Source organism: Episyrphus balteatus, chromosome 1, assembly GCF_945859705.1.
Source record: "Episyrphus balteatus chromosome 1, idEpiBalt1.1, whole genome shotgun sequence".
NCBI lineage: Eukaryota > Metazoa > Arthropoda > Insecta > Diptera > Syrphidae > Episyrphus > Episyrphus balteatus.
The window spans coordinates 39541612-39558191 of record NC_079134.1 but is presented as its reverse complement, the minus strand read 5'-3'; the positions used below and the strand labels follow the sequence as shown (position 1 = coordinate 39558191).

The following is a 16580-nucleotide window of genomic DNA, read 5'->3' as shown; positions in this document are numbered from 1 at the left end:
TTTTGAGGCTTTTTTAATGTTGTGCACCTTTTATAACTTCCAGGATGGAACAAACCAACACGTTTCCATCGCACTAACACCACGTTTTTGACCGTTTTTAGCGGCAAAGTGAAGAAAATTGCAGCTAGTTTTTAAGTTATTTTTTTCTCTGCTCGTGACTTGGGTCTCACCTGTCTTATTTTTTGATTTGATCACTAGTTTACGATATTTTAAAAATTATCTCATCCAAATTTGGCAAATTTTCCAATATCTTTCTCGATTTTGCATAGTGCAGGTGCATTTCCAATGTTAGCTGCTATTTATGCATTTTCTGTGGTGCCTATTGGTAGCTCGTAGCTCATAATTGGTTATAATGTGCAAATAATGTCAAAGCTTAATATTGCCTTACTATAATTAGTGTTTTCCATGATTTTTCATCATTTTTATCTAATTTAAGAGCTTGTTTCTATTCAAGTGACGCAAAAAAAACACTGTTTTTTTGTGAGGTACTGCGAAAAAACGCAACTAGAATCCATACGGTTTCTATTTTGGGTTTTTTGTTTTTACAACATTGTTTGTTAAAAGTTCCTCTTTGAAAATGCAAAACCAAAAATCTACTAAGTTACCTCACCAAAGCGCCAATCGCTATTTTCTAAAGAAAAAATGTTGTTTCTATTCAAGTGACGCGAAGTGTAAATGGAGAATTTTTCTTCAGTTATTTCGTCGGCGTAAAGTAAAGTTGTTCTAAATCCACTTTTTACCGAAAATGAGTTAATGATGCAGTTTTACTAATTTGAGGGTGCTCTTTCCGAATTTGAAAACCGTTTTTGTCAAAAAAATTTCATTCCGCAAATAATATAATTTAATGGGACATAGAACAATAAAAACAGAAGTAGCCTTTTGAAAATAAGCCCGATTACTCCTGATTGTTCTAAGTCCCATCATATTTTGTTCTAAGTCCACTTTTTATTTAAGGAAAAAATGTACTTGTATAGGAATTGATCTATGTCCGTTTTTGGGTTTTTAGTTTTATAAAATATTTATAAATAGTATGCACCTACTAATGAGGTAAACTTGTATATTTTATTCAAAAGAAAAGAACAAACTTTATACAAAACATAACTTGAATGGCAAATGAGCAGAAAATTGTCGCTTTATACCAATTTGAAACTTAAAAATCGTCTCCTGTAAAATTTGCTTTTTGTGACTTAGAACAATTTTGCTTTACGGCGACGATTTATTAACGATATTAATAAAGTTTTGGAAATGTTTGATGGTGATTTCTATTTCAATTCGGGCTTAGAACAAGTATGTATATAAAAACTTGTTATTTTTGTTAAGCTATTATTTGAACTTTAATAATTTTGTTTTAGTAAACCCCGTTATTCTGCTATGAATTGAAACTTATGAGTTAGTTAATATATTCATAAAGCCAGAACTATAATTGACTGAAGCGTCGAAGAAACAGCGCTCGCAACCGCATTAGACGGATGAAAACTTATCGAAAATACAAAGAAAACAACAATTGATAGTAGCTTCCGACTCCATCCGCCAATTATGGTTCTGGCCTTAAACCAATGCAACAAAAATTGGGTGCTCTTACGTGCTCTTTAGAGAATTGAGGGTCAATTAGTTTTTCATTTTCTGATAGAAAATACTCCTTACTTTATGCAACGTTTTTTATTTTTAAATTAAATTTACTGATGTTATTAGTGTATTTTTATTTTGGGTGATCTTAATTCAGGTTGGGGAAGAGAGAAAAAAAACTGAGAATTGCGTATTAAGGATGAAGAAAACAATTTGAGAAAAATAATGTCGACAGGCGGTGTATACAGGCCATTAATAAAATTTTTGAGTTTTTGATAAAAAAATAAAAATAACAAAAACTAGGTTTATATTGTATTTTTTTTTGTAGGAATACTCATTTTAAACAGAAATAATAACAAAAACCACAAAAAATAATTATGGCCAGGTTTTTGATGACAATACTCCTATGTGCGCCATATGGTTTCTTAGATTCGGATTTCTTGAAATCTTAACCCCTAGGTAATTATAATTACTGACAGCTTCAATTTCATTGTTGTCGAATCTCCAACTTTCATTTCGACAGTTTGGAGCAGTCATTAGTAATTCTAAGGATTCAGCTAGAGATATTGTCCAGGATCCGTCAGGCTTAAGCAGTCTTTATAGGGTTGATAGAATTTGTATTTATGGCAAATGTTGAAGATTGTTCTAGTCACTTTCCGCAGATTAGACAAGTCTTCGTTCCACCAAGGAGGAAATATTTTGGTACTATGTCTCACCGGACACGAGGTTTTACAGGCAGTGATCATCGATCTTTCAAGGGTTATTAGTACCTACCTTTGACTCAAAATCATCAACCGTATCTGTACTTAGATTGGCTATACTGCGCAGCTTTGCACTAAAAACTTGACCGACATTCTTCCAGTCAATTCCTTTTTGATTTCTATAAGGGATGGGGTTTTGGTTTTGAAATTAGATTGGACGAGAATCCCAAACTCTGGTCTGAAAAATATTTTAAAGGGAATACTATTCAATTTTCAGCCTTCAAATTGGAGTAGTTATTTGTAATAGTAATGTCTAGTACATCCTCCCATTCTTCATAGTTTCCTGGAGTAGTGCCTCTATTGCGAAGAGTAATGTTATTTTCAATGATGTCTCGAGGAAACGTTGGCTCCACTGGCTTGTCTAGATTACAATTGGCTCTTATCATCGGAACTCCTGTAGTCATTGGCGTTGGCTACTATCTGTACAAAAAGAACAGTAAGTCGTCATTGGATGATGATGGGAAACCCACTTCATCCAAAAAGATTCCTCTTAAAAGCTTAAAAGACCAGTCGATATCTCTTGACGGTACAGAAAGCGAAAAAGACGTCGAAAAGAAAAAGAAAGCCGAATTGGAAAGCGAGAAACTGTCGCCTTTAAAAGAGGCAACGAATTACAAGAACGAAGGAAATGTGTGCTATCGCAAAGGCAAATACGACGAAGCGATATTGTTTTATGACAAAGCCATAGACAAATGTCCACCACAGAATCACAACGACTTGGCTATCTTTTATCAAAATCGGGCGGCTGCCTATGAAATGTTGAAGAAGTGGTCGAAAGTGAAGGAAGACTGTTCTAATTCTATATTACACAATCCTCGGTATGCCAAAGCCTATTTCCGCCGAGCGAAAGCTAGCGAAGCCACAAATGATTTACTCGAGTGCCTTGACGATGTAACGGCGACTTGTATTTTGGAAATGTTCCAAAATCAAAACACAATTTTGTATGCTGATAGAATTCTAAAGACAACTGGAAGAATTGATGCTGCCAAGGCTATTGTTACAAGAGTTCCAATTTTACCTTCGAAGAATTTCATTAAGACATTCTTTAAGTCGTTTGTCCAGGATCCATGTGTGGTGAAAGAAGTGAGTTTTTTTTTTAAATGGATTTGTTGTTTATTTTTATCATATAATTTATTTGTATTTTTTAAATAGGTTCCAAAATCAGAAGATCCAAAAGGATATGTGCGAGCTAAAATGGCATTTGATAGTGGTAAATTTGATGATGTAATACCAGCGTGCACTGAAGAAATTGAATCTAGTGAATCGGAATCACAGTATAAATCTGAAGCTCTTCTGATGCGAGGAACTTTCCATTTGTTGTCTGCCAACTTTGCCGATTCAAAAACAGACTTGGATGCCGTCATCAATAATGGTAAGGAACTAGTTTAACATAGTAAGCTGTTGGAGTTTTCCTGATTTCAGACCAGATATGGTTGAGATGAGACTGGAGATTATATCACTGAATATTCTTATCCACTCTCAGAATCTTTGTTTCGCACAAATTCCCATTTAAACTGGTTTAATTTCATGATTTTGCAACACAAAAACTTCAGTATTGTTGAACAAACAGTCGACAAGTTCGAGTCTCTTCGAACAAGTCTTTTTTGAGGCATTTCACAGAGTATCCGCGGGATATCATTGCATTAAAAAATTTCCAATATCTTGTTAACTTATGGATTTATGTATATGTCGCTTAGTTTAGAAAAAGTGATGTCAGAAAATTACCTCCTGGATAAATTGCATAGTTTTGCTTTCATTTTTTTAATCCATTTTTCCTTCTAGTCCAAACAACTACTGTAGTAAGATTTGTGTAATATTTGTTTTTTGTCTAACAATTGCTGATGTTTCGTCAAGAGGACAAATAATTTGTTCTGAAGGTATTATACGTGGGCCAGAGTTTCCTAAATATAGTGCAGTTAGGAAAGCTGTACCACCTATTATTTGCTTATAAGTTATTTGAAAAGTTATTGCCCTTCATGAATCCTATGGAAAGGTTTACTTTTTTCGCAAGTGACTCACGAAGGGCCGATCCTTTCCTGGCCAGTTCAACCGCCTTTTCACTACCTTCAAAATCACTGAGACCTTTAATCACTGAGCTTCCTGAAAACATTGAGATTTCCTCTCTGCATTATTGAACCAATAAGAAAATGTTCTGGTAGAATCAAGTTGGTTGTATCATCGTGACCGAAAAGTTTTGACTTCCAACAACTGCCATAGCCATAGTAGATATACAAGGTAAGAGATGCAAGAGAACGCTAAGTACCTCGTGTGGTGAGCTAGTCATCCCTAAGCTCTCTGTTCTTTATGTTTTCTTGAGTTTTTTTTGTTGTTAAGTGCTTTGCTTTTTTTAATTTTAGTTTAAATAACATTTTCTCCATTTCTTTTTTTACTACTGAGGTGTATTTTGTAGTTTTTCATAAAGTTAAGTTAAGGCTTCACCTGCTTAAACGCCACAGTTGTGCAATGTCTGAGGCCAAGTAAATACAGGTGTCATTTCCGTTTCTTCATACCATGAATTCTTAGGCATGGCTCTTCTTTGCAATTATGTTAAAAAGTAGTTTGATATTGCCTTTATATTTGGATTAACAAGGCATCTTCTTTCTCAAAATCGATATTTTTGACGTATAAAGTCTTTCTGGGATTTTTATTTTCTTTTTTCACGATCAAGTTTTGTTACTAATATTGACATGAAAATCATCTACACATCAGGTTTAAAGGGCTGAAATTGTGTAAGTTGACGAGAAAGAATGTAATTTAAATAGTTAAAGAATTAACTATTTAAGGTTGATCATGGGCGAACAATTCAGTTTTGAGCCTTCTTTTTAGCTAAAGGTGCATTTTCTATTACAGAAAATCGCATTTTTCGCGATGGATTATATATTTGCTTAGAGATGATTCACTATTGACCATCATGAAGCCAAATATTTACTTTGCATTTGGGAAGCACATCCATTCAAATAAATATCCAATATGTGGATCAAAAAATGAAGGATATTCCATTTTTTACATGCTACTGCCTTATACATTTCCCTCTAGAAGATTGACTTTTATAAACATCTAAGAAACCATCACTTGTTCGCAAACAACTGAAAACTTTCAAGATATTTATGATTTGATGGTTTGATCATTAGGAGACCGCCTTTTAAGCATCATGTTCTTCCCTGTAAAAAATTCAAATGCTTTGGAAACTAGTTCGTCAGAGCGATGTCTTATCTTTTGCTACTATTTCCTGAATTCGACCGCTGACCTTCTTCTTAAAAATATGCTTCCTGATCTCAAACTAATTTGAGATTTGGATTCCCTTCCGTATTTAGGTTGGTTTAGAACAAAGATATTTGGGGTGGAAAAATTTCCATGTGAAACTCAAATCATTTTAATATTTTTTATTTTATTTTATACTTTCAGCTGATGCCGACGTCAATCTACGAGCAAATGCACTCATCAAACGAGCCTCGCTTCATATTCAGCTTGACGATAAAAATACGGGCATGGCTGATTTCGAACTGTCTGTAAAACTTGCACCCAAAAATCCCGATGTCTACCACCAACGTGCTCAAATCTATATTCTTATGGATCAGTTGGACGAAGCCCTTAAAGAATTTGAAATGTCTGTTAAATTGGCTCCCAAACATGCTATCGCCTACATACAAAAGTGCTATGCCGAATATAGACTGTCAATATTGAATCAAGATCAAATGCGCCTCATGGCGATCATGAATGAGTTTAAGAATGCCGTCGAAAAGTTCCCCGATTGTGTGGAGTGCTACAGTCTGATGGCCCAAGTCCTCAGTGACCAATCACAATTCGATCAAGCCGATTCGTTCTTTGAAAAAGCAATAAAAATGGCTCCAGAAAATGCCTCATTCTATGTGCATCGCGGTATTATGTGGTTGCAGTGGAAAGGAGATGTTGATAAGTCTGTTGCCTTAATGAAGAAGAGTATTGAAATCGATGAGAAGTGTGAACTAGCCTACGAAACACTGGGAACCATTGAAGTACAACGTGCTAATCTAGACGGAGCTGTTGAATTGTTCGAAAAGGCCATCAAATTGGCCAAGAGTCAAACGGAAATGTCGCATTTATATGCATTAAGAAACGCTGCTGTTGCCCAAATAAATGTTACACGAAAACTTGGAATCGATTTGTCAGCGATATCGGCTCTGGGGCGTTAAATATTTTTTATTTTAGAGAAACAAACACTTCTTCTTTGGCACCTCACAATGTCATTGCAATTTGTATTTTTAACTAATTTTATAATTGTTTTTCCCTTGTTCATTTTTTTTTCACATTTGATTGAGTTTCATTTAAGAAAAAAAAAAAAAATTCTTCGTTCCTTTTTATTTTATTTGTATTCGACAACAACTAGCGTGGCATTTTTTTTTATCGAATACAAATAGAATCAAACAAAATATCACAAGTTATAAAAAATTATGTTTTTTTGTTCTAAAATTTAAATCAATTTGAAATGTTATCGATTAAGTTATGCATAGTTTAGTATTCAAATGAGGAATTCATTCAAATGAGGAATTCAAGGAAAAACAGAACAAGCACGAAGATCTGGTAAATCCTCCTTTATATGATAACATTTCAAATTGAATTGAGTTTCAGAATGAACATTCAAGTATAACGAAAACAAAATAAAAAGTTTAATAAACCGTTAAGTAGTATGTTAATTACAAAAATTCATTGTTTTATTAAAAGTCTAAAAACTAAATAACTTGATGGTTCGATTAGGTGATATGAGTTGAAATTATTCCTGCTGAAACCTTATAATCAGCGAGGACAACATCGATTAAGCTTTTGAATGGTACTTTTTATAAGTATAGAATGCTCGGTAAACCTAAAATCTAAAAGCTATGGAAAATTAATTCAAAAATGAATTATGAACTTCGATTATTTTGTTAAGATATCGAGGTAATCATTCAAAGTCAATATATTAACTTTACCATACATGCTTTGTCCGGTTTAAGTCAATACCATGTATGGATATAACGGTGTACCATATTTTTTTGACTTTGAAAGAGTTAAAAACGACTAAAAACAAACAATAATAACGATATCTTAATCTAAACGATTATATTCGGAGGAAGAAAAGTGTCAAGGCATTTTTTGCAGTAGGTACAGTGGTGGCAAAATAATTAGAAACGTTCTCCTTTGTTTACAAAATGTTATTTTTTTCTTACTATAAATACAAAATATTTAACAAATTTTTAGCAAACATGAGTGATGATACAATCCTTGTACCATTTTAGGAAAAAAAATTTAGAATTTATCCAACAAAGAAAAATATTGCAAAAAATCTAAAATATAGTCCAATTTTGTGTGGAAATATAATTAGAAACACTGAGGAAAAATTACCAAGAAATATCCTGTTTTTGATTTTTAGCATTTACATTTGCCAAACTTGGTCAATTAATTAAACGTACAATTAATAAAAAGGACTATCGCCAACTAATTTCTATTAGTTGGTTAATGCGGTTGCAGTCCTCGAAAAATGCCACATGTTCCAAAAAAAAATAATAAAACGTCCTTAACAATATTCCTGACACACCAACCCCTTATATTTTTAGAAAAAAAGGTGCAATAGAGAGGAGATCCTTAGTATTACATCAAGCTCTTCAAATACCTCTGTTAAAAAATATTTCTAATATTTTGTATTCATATTAAGAATATACAAACGTTTTGAAAAGAAAGAGCGTGTTTCTAATTATTTTTCCACCACTGTATATGTATGTAAGTACAGGGTGTCTCAAAAGTAAAAGTCCAAACGAAATATGCTGAATGAATTACTTAAGGGCTCTCAGAATTTGGTAGTTTGTTTATCCCAAATCCTTAAAATATTTTATAAATATTTTGAAATACCTTCATCTTTAACTTTCAACATAAATGAAGAATGAAGAAAAAATTAATGTTGGGCCTTGAATAGAAATTAGTTTAAATTTTCATAAAAATGAAGTTTTTATTTTATTTATTAATAAACTGTAAACATGTCAACTTTTTTTTAATTCAGCTTAAAATAAATTTGTCCAAGAAATTTTGAGAAAAATTATATATCATTGCAAACTTTAAAAAAAGAAATGTTCGTTTTTTGTTTTCTTTTCAAAATTATGAGTTTGTTTGATTTTGCCAAAAACACTTAATTAAATAACATAGGTTTAAAATTTTGAGACTAAAATTAACTAATAGCATTTTAAAAATGTATTTCTTGGTATTGTAAGTATTGCCGTTGTGTTCAAATATTTTTTTTTTTTTTTGAAAATTTCAACTCTTGCCTAACGATTCAAAGTTTTCCCTTAATCAAGGGGCACGGTAGTGCCCAGCCAAGTTCTCTAGCAACTTTGGCACTACACCCTTATTTACAGGAAACAACTCAGGGCATTTTCGACCCTCCTCTAACTTCCACACCAAAGATGCTAGAAATTTCAAACTCGCTACATTTGTTGAGCTGGTCAAAATCAAACACCTCACAAAATTTCAGCCTCCTACGATGAGTAGTTTCTGAGATATAGGGCTTCAAAAATCGCAAAAACCGTAACTGACTGACTGACTGACTCACTCACTCACTCACTGACAGATCATCAAAATTATGGGGAACTTCCCGCTAACGTAGAAACTTGAAATTTTACACGATGATAGGACTTGTGGTGTATACAAAGGAAAAAATCGAAAATTTGAGATTTTCAATTCAGGGGGCGTGGCATCCGCCCATTTCCGCTGAATTTTCATCAAATATTATAGAGCACTTCTAAATATCGTAGATTCTTGAAATTTAGTAGAATGGTAGAGCTGGTAGTTTATACAAAGGAAAAAATTTAAAGTTAGAGAATTTTAGCCAGGGGGCGTGGCAACCGCCCATTTCCGCTGAGTTTTCATAAAATATTATAGAGCACTTCTAAATATCGTAGAATCTTGAAATTTGGTAGAATGGTAGAGCTGGTAGTTTATAAAAAGGAAAAAATTTAATGTTTGAGAATTTTAGCCAGGGGGTGTGGTAACCGCCCATTTTCACTTTTTCATTTTTTTAAATATAGACATTTTCATTTCTACAGCCATACCTTGCAAAAAGTAGTGAAATCACAACAAAAACATTACTGTTAAAAAAAGAGCCAAGTTCTCCTATGTTGAAATTATGCTGGCACAAAAAGTACTGAGATGTAAAGTGTACCAAGTTCTAAAGTTTGGGTTCAAATTCGTATCAGTAAAATTTTGATTGTTTACTTGGCAATTTTTGAAATAACTTTAAAAATCTGTAATTTAAAGAAAAATTGTCAAGAGAACAATCAAAATTTTACTGATACGAATTTGAACCCAAACTTTAGAACTTGGTACACTTTACATCTCAGTACTTTTTGTGCCAGCATAATTTCAACATAGGAGAGGCTCTTTTTTTAACAGTAATGTTTTTGTTGTGATTCTTTCTACACGATTATTTTCTTTAAAAATCTTACTTTACAAAGTTTGCAGAAATACACATTTTATGCATTTAGCTAAAAAAATTACAAATTTTTTTTTGTCCGATTTTCGAAAAAAAAATCCCTTGCCTAAAAAATGCACTTTTAAAAATTTCCTTCAAATCTATCGAGTGATACATCAAAACAAAGGTCTCTGGTCTCTTTAATCTCTATTCATAACCGTAAATCAAAAGTTTCTTGGAGGTATGGTTGTTGAGTTATTGTAAACCAAAATTTTTTTTTTTTTTTTTTTTTTCTTACATTCAGAAGCAGGTTTTTTCAGACTAAAGTCTCAAAACAAGTTTTGGTTTACAAATATGAATTCGAAGTCAACAGGCCTATGCTAGTATTTATCTAGAAAAATTAGAAATATATTATTTTCCGTTTTTCGAAAAAATCCAAGGGGTACCCTTGCTTGAAAAAAAGCCATTTTTAAAAATTTCTTCCAAATCCATTAAGTGATACAGGCCTCTCTAATCTCTATTCATAATTGAAAACCAAAAGAATCTGGTTGCTGAGTTATTGCAAACCAAATTTTGTTTTTTTCTTACATTCGGAAGCTTGTTTTCTCGGATTAAAGTCTCGAAACAAGTTTTGATTAACAGATATGAGTTCATAGTGAACAAATCCATCGAGTAATATATACATCAAAAGACAGGTCTCTTTAAGCTTTATTCATAAATAAAATCCAAGAGTTTCTTTTAGAACTAGTTGCTGAGTTTTATTTTATTCACTACATGATATCTCAGGGGCAAATCTGCTGTATTGTTGAAGGAATCTCTTCAAAACATTAATTTTAGTTTAAAATTAATTAATTTCTACATTAACATTTACTATATGAACTGTAAGGCATCATATTTTTATCCCTGATTAAATCTATTTAAATGGGTCACTCTGGCGTATGCGTAACTTTTTTGCATTGAAACATTTAAAGAGCTTTTCCAAACTCGGTATCATATACATATGTATGTATGTAATTATTCTATGATAGAGTTTCAGGAACGGAAACTTTCTTAGAGATATAAAGCTCAGAATTTATTTTCGCAAGCCTCAAAATCTTAAAAACTCAAATAATAAAAAAAACTCATGTATGTTTTCAATATTTTTTTATTCATGCATTTTTCTTAACAAATACAATAATTTTATTATCTCTATATTTTATTATAAAGAATATCAATCAACGATATTCTTTATAAATTGCTTATTGTTTTTTTAAATTTATTAAAATATTTTGTTCTTTTGAGAGAGATTTAGTAAAATTAAATTTTAATTTTCTCTCTCAAATCAAAACAGTCTTAAATTACAAAAAAATTTAATCAAAAATATATATGTTTTAAACATATTTAATAATCTTGTAGGTATGTGTTTGTGTATTATGTATAAAAATAAATACAATAATCAAGCACTCAATGCTTCCATTTATGTAGTAGATGGTATGGGTTGCACTTCTCTTTCGTTTTAGTTTTTGTCTACAAAGAATCGATATTTTCTTTTTAATTAATAAAACAAGAAGGCAAGCATTAATTGATGTATGTTTTTCTTCATTTTTCTTGTTCTTTTTTTGGTTACATTATAATCTTTTTCTTAAAGTCTCAAAGGTAATCAAATTCTAAAAAAAAAAACACTACAAATAATTATTTATACATAATGTATCGTAACAAAAAACTTATAACAATAAAAAATAATAACAAATAATAACTCGTACAATTTAATTTAGTAAAATAATTATATAAATTAAATATAATTGAAGCCCAAAAAGCTTTAAATTCGTTTTTGTCTTTACGTATTTTCATTTCTTAAATTTTATTTTAAGTTCCAATTTGGTACTAATTTTAAAATAAAAAAAATATTAATTTAAGGCTTCAATTTTTGTTTTTGTCATATACGAGAGGACTTACAAAATAAACAGAAACAAACTAAAGTTAATGAGCTGTTTTTTTTTTTTATTAAAATAACTTATAAATTATTTGATTTGTTGCTCTTCTTTCGATGGCCTTGTTCAGCTTCAATTTCTTTTTCTGGTCGACGATCGTTAAAGTCTTGAACTTCACCTGAAGCCCATATCACATAGACAATTGAAGTTGATACTAAAACTCCAAATGCCACCCAGAATACTAAACGCCATTCAAGAAGTGTTGCCTGGAAATTTAATTAAAAATTAGAAAAATTTGTCCTCCATCGGATTTTGATGAAAAAACTTACATTTGGTGTCAAGACTCCCACAAGATAAGGCGTTATAATTCCAGTTATAGCACCAATTCCATTCGTAATGGCCATTAAAGTTCCTGAGTAATTCGGACTCAAGTCGAGAGGGTTCAACTTCATGCCAGCATAGAAGGTACCCATAAGACCCATGGCAATAGTAAATAGCAGTACAACTGCTAACCTATCACAACCAGCGTATGACGCTGCCACAATGAATATTGCTGGTCCAACAGCAGCTAAACAGAGAAAAAAGTAGAAAAATTTTGTTAAAGAATATTAACTTCCTCGATTTCAAACTTAATTCTTACCAATTGTGGTAAACATCTTCCTCGAATTGGTAATTCCAATAATCTTCCTTGTGATCAACCAATCACCAAATACTCCAGAACTTAGCGAAACAATCCACATCATCAAGTATGGCAGTGAAGAATAGAGACCATTTTGTTTGATAGAGAACTGCATAACATCAGCCATGTATTTGGGCAAATCAGTTACCATAATGTAGAAGCCCCAATCGTGACCAATTTGTGCAAAGACCAAAGCAATCATTGGAGCATTGGTAAGAATTTTCCTCCATGGTGTTGGTGGTAAGTCAGTCTTGCGATCAATTGAACCCATTTCGCGTAAAAGATACTCCTTTTCTGATTGTTTGATGAAAGGATGAGAACCTGGGTCACTGTAGCAGAGAACGGCCTTGAAAATAAAGAATCATCCAATAAAACATCTCTTTGAAAGTCAAAAAGTTATAAAATAACTTACAAAAATAAGGAACCAAATTACTCCCATACCACCAAAGAAGTAAAATGTCCAATCCCATTCGTAGGCGTCCAATAAAATACCCGATAATGAATTACCCAAAATGGTACCAACTTGTCCACCGCCCAACACTAGAGCTCCTAATTTACTTCTCTCTTTCAATGGTACCCATGATGAAAGTAACACACTCAGAGCTGGGAATGTTGTTCCTTCGCCCAAACCCATCAGCACACGCACAACAATTAAAGCCGTTGATCCTCCCAAACGTATAGCCATAGGACTGAGAATAGTAAAGACAGCTGTCGATAAAATACCCAAACATAAAGTCCATTTGCCACCGAATTTCTCAGCCAATATTCCACCAGGAATATGGGTAATAATATAACCCCAATAGAATGAGGATAGAATTAAACCCTGACGTGATTCGGACCAATCATATTCACCTCCAAGACTCTGTAACGATTATTTTGTGTTATAGTTAAGGTGTAAAATCTGATTCCATAGAAAGTTAGAAACTTACAGGTAATTCGCCTTCTTCTAATGGATCAGCCAAACAAGCATCATTATCAGGATTATCAATATCTGTGTGATTTTTACTGACAACCAATTGTGTAATAGCTACTGATAGGCAAATTCTCATCGTGTAGGCATTCAGGATTGCAAAGAAGCCCATGATGGAGAGAATTACCCGTTGGGGTATGATGAAATCTGAAAATGAAAAAGAAAAAAAGAATGTGGTATTGAAAAGGATACAAAAATTGATTGATTGCAAAATGTTTAAATTAATTTTCTTTTTCTTAGACGACTAAAAGCTTTTTTTTTTTGTAAAAATATCGGTATCCTAGTTTTGGATGCTCAACGCCATCAAGGTCCCTTTATGGTCTATTCATAACTGAAAACCAAAAGTTTCTAAAAGATCTTGTTCTTGAGATATTTAAACCCAAACATTTTTTTTTTTTTACATTCCGAAGCCGATATCTTTTGACCAAAGTCTCGAAATCGGTTTTGGATCAAAGATTTGAGTTCATAATCGAGAGACCGATACATTCAGGCAAAATTGAAAATTTCATTGTTTTTAATTTTCGATACAAATCCAAGGCCTTGCCAAAAAAAAGGCATTTTAAAATTTGTTCTCCAATTGAGTGAGACATCAAAATAAAGGTCTCTTGAAGCTTTTTTCATAAATGAAAACTGAAAGTTTCTTGGAGATCTGGTTGCTGAGTAATTTGGATCCAAACTTTTTTTTCCATACATTCGGAGGCAGATATCTGCGGACCAAAAAAAGAAACACAAATCTATTTTTTAAGAATTTTAAAAATTTTCAAGGGGGTAGGTACCCCTTACCGAAAAAAATGCATTTTAAAAAACTTTCTCGAAATTCATCGAATGAATGAATAAATTTTATTGAGGCTTGAATAACAAAAAATAAAGGGTTTTTTATTTCAACATCTCACAATTTATTGGCACCAAAAAATATTCTTTATGCATTACTTTGTACCTATATGAACTTTTATAATCACAAAACAGTTTTTATTTTATTCGGGACTTATTAAAGAATTCAGGACTTCTGCCGCAGTAGGGTGGGACATTATTCCCGAATTCGATTAGGGTCTTGCGAGTTGCGACCCAGTAAAGTGAGACAAAAGTCATGAAAAAAAATCGGGACTTCTATCGCGGGGTCTTATGTCCCTGCACCGTTTATTTAATTTTAAAATGGGCAAAGCATTTTAATGACTAAGTTAGGATTATAAAGGAAATATTAACGATAATTAAGCAAAGTGAAAGTCTCAAATTTAAACCATTTTCGTACTACATTTGTTTTTTTTTTGTTTTGAAATTAAAAAAATTTTAAAATATCACCATACTAAAATAGTAACAACAAATAACACATTTCTAAATGAATTCAAAGAAATAATATTTTTTAAGGCACGCACGTGCCTCACAGTCGTGCAATTGTTTTCTAAAATAACTCATTTTTATTTTTACTCTTATCGACATTTATAACAAATTTATGAATAAACAAAAAGATATCATCGTTAAAATATGCATATTATTTATTTTGAATGGAATTTTCCTTTAACAAAAATTTCTCGTAAAAATAATAACTAAAGTAAAAAAAAACAACGTGTATCAACATACTGTAATAACTTTTGTTGTCCCATAAAAATCACTTTACGTGTTTATTATTGTTTATTATTTTTTTCTTTTTGTTTATCGATGATCTACGACTTCAATTCAAATTTTCTAAATGTATCTGACATTAAGATAAATTTAACTGTGATTAAAGTTGACTAATTGTTGACTATTTTGTAAACTAAATGCTGAAATTATTATTTTAGATTTATCATGGAAACAATTTTGTTTACTTAAATATCTTGTTTTTAATGATTAATCTAAAATGGCTTGAGTTATAAAATTTTTCAACAATTTAACGGTATTAACGAATTTAGAATGAGTAAAGATGAAATTATGAGAACTTTCGAACTAAACTTTGCCTATAAATTGTGTAAAAACACTGAAATTTCCATAAGAAATTTAACTTCAAAAGTTCTGATGACGGTTTTTCGTTCAATTCTACAGCTTTTTAATGTTTACTAACCGAGAAATCAATCAATATTTAGACTACTTTATTAAATATTGTCTACTGAAAGTAAGACGAAATTACGAGTATACTTAAAAGTACCTTCTTCTTCCTTTTTTCTCGGCGCTGTTATGATCTCGATGTCGAGGGGATCATAACCTTCCCACGTTACTGCTTCACACTAGTGATCCGCCTGTGGGGTTCGCCGGGTTGACCTCAGAAATCGGCGGCAAGCCTCCCGGTTTTGTATTGTTCCGTTTCTGAGGCCAACTGAATGCTGGTGTTTTTGCATTTGCTTGTACCAGGAGTTTTTAGGCCTACCTTTCTTTTTATTTCGTGTTGGAACGTTATATGATATTGCTTTTTTGACGGGGTTCTCAGGATCTCTCCTTTGAACATGGCAATACCAACTGAGTCGGTGGTGTTCAATTTTTTGGGAGATGGTATTTTTAACATGAAGGCTTCCTCGGATCTTCGTACTTCTAATTCTATCAAGCTTTGTTACTCCTGCTGTCATGCGAAGCATCTTCATCTCAGCTGCCGTTAACTTACTCTCATACTTTTTGTACATTGTCCAACATTGTGAACCGTATGTGAGTGCTGGACGCACAACTGCGGTGTAGAGCCTTCCTTTCAGCTTAGGGGGCATTTTTCGATCACAGAAGATAGCAGAATTTTCCCGCCACTTCATCCACCCTACGCTTACGCGATGATTGATATCGTCATCACAAGTACCTTCGTTATTTATCATAGACCCCAGATATTTAAACTTTTCACACTTGGGAAGCACTACACCATTCAAATAAATGTCAGGAATAGGCCTGTGTGGATCAGAAAATGGGCAGCATAGGTATTCTGTCTTTTTCGCGCTTATGCGGTACCCACTACCTTCTAGAACATCCACCCATACATCAAGTGCTCGTTGCAGGGATATCGGGTCTTCACTTATGATGGCTCCATCGTCAGCAAAGAATAACTAATGCACTTTTGGGTCCGTCACTTTGCCATGAAGCAGGTAATCAAGAACGGTACTTAAGAGTACCTACTTATACATATTTCAGCTATTTTATGTAGTGTCTTTTTGATGTTGTTTCATTTGTGCCCTTGATTATGAAAGTGGACTAAGTCACTTTTTGCATTGGTTAAAGAAAAACTTACATAATAATTTTCTTATAACGATAAATTGTATTTTTTTTATGAAATCACTGAAGGAGCAATAAAGAAATTTATTTACTGCAATTTCGCGTTCAAATAAACTTC

General features: G+C 32.4%; 2 protein-coding genes across 3 annotated transcripts in view; one reads left to right on the top strand and one right to left on the bottom strand.

Annotated features, from left to right (window-relative positions):
* The first annotated feature begins 2654 nt into the window (after positions 1-2654).
* Positions 2655-7009, top strand: LOC129912782 (mitochondrial import receptor subunit TOM70). Its single transcript, XM_055991205.1, has 3 exons — positions 2655-3410; positions 3480-3699; positions 5733-7009. Exons 1-3 carry the CDS (start codon positions 2655-2657, stop codon positions 6497-6499), a joined length of 1743 nt encoding a protein of 580 aa, XP_055847180.1. The 3' UTR covers positions 6500-7009.
* Positions 7010-11695: 4686 nt separating this feature from the next.
* Positions 11696-16580, bottom strand: part of LOC129912730 (putative inorganic phosphate cotransporter) — a 33495-nt gene continuing 28610 nt past the window's right edge. For both annotated transcript variants that reach the window (XM_055991116.1, XM_055991105.1), the window contains exons 2-6: positions 13260-13447; positions 12743-13192; positions 12292-12676; positions 11981-12219; positions 11696-11917 (exon numbers count right to left, since the gene is read on the bottom strand). In XM_055991116.1, coding sequence (XP_055847091.1) covers positions 11735-11917; positions 11981-12219; positions 12292-12676; positions 12743-13192; positions 13260-13447 — 1445 coding nt within the window. In that variant the 3' untranslated portion in view covers positions 11696-11734. The remainder of the gene's footprint in view (positions 11918-11980; positions 12220-12291; positions 12677-12742; positions 13193-13259; positions 13448-16580) is intronic.

Coding starts and splice junctions, on each gene's coding strand:
- LOC129912782 (XM_055991205.1), top strand. CDS start 2,655: ATGTCTCGAGGAAACGTTGGCTCCACTGGCTTGTCTAGATTACAATTG. Junction 3,411..3,479: donor ATCCATGTGTGGTGAAAGAA/GTGAGTTTTTTT, acceptor TTTTTTAAATAG/GTTCCAAAATCAGAAGATCC. Junction 3,700..5,732: donor GGATGCCGTCATCAATAATG/GTAAGGAACTAG, acceptor TTATACTTTCAG/CTGATGCCGACGTCAATCTA.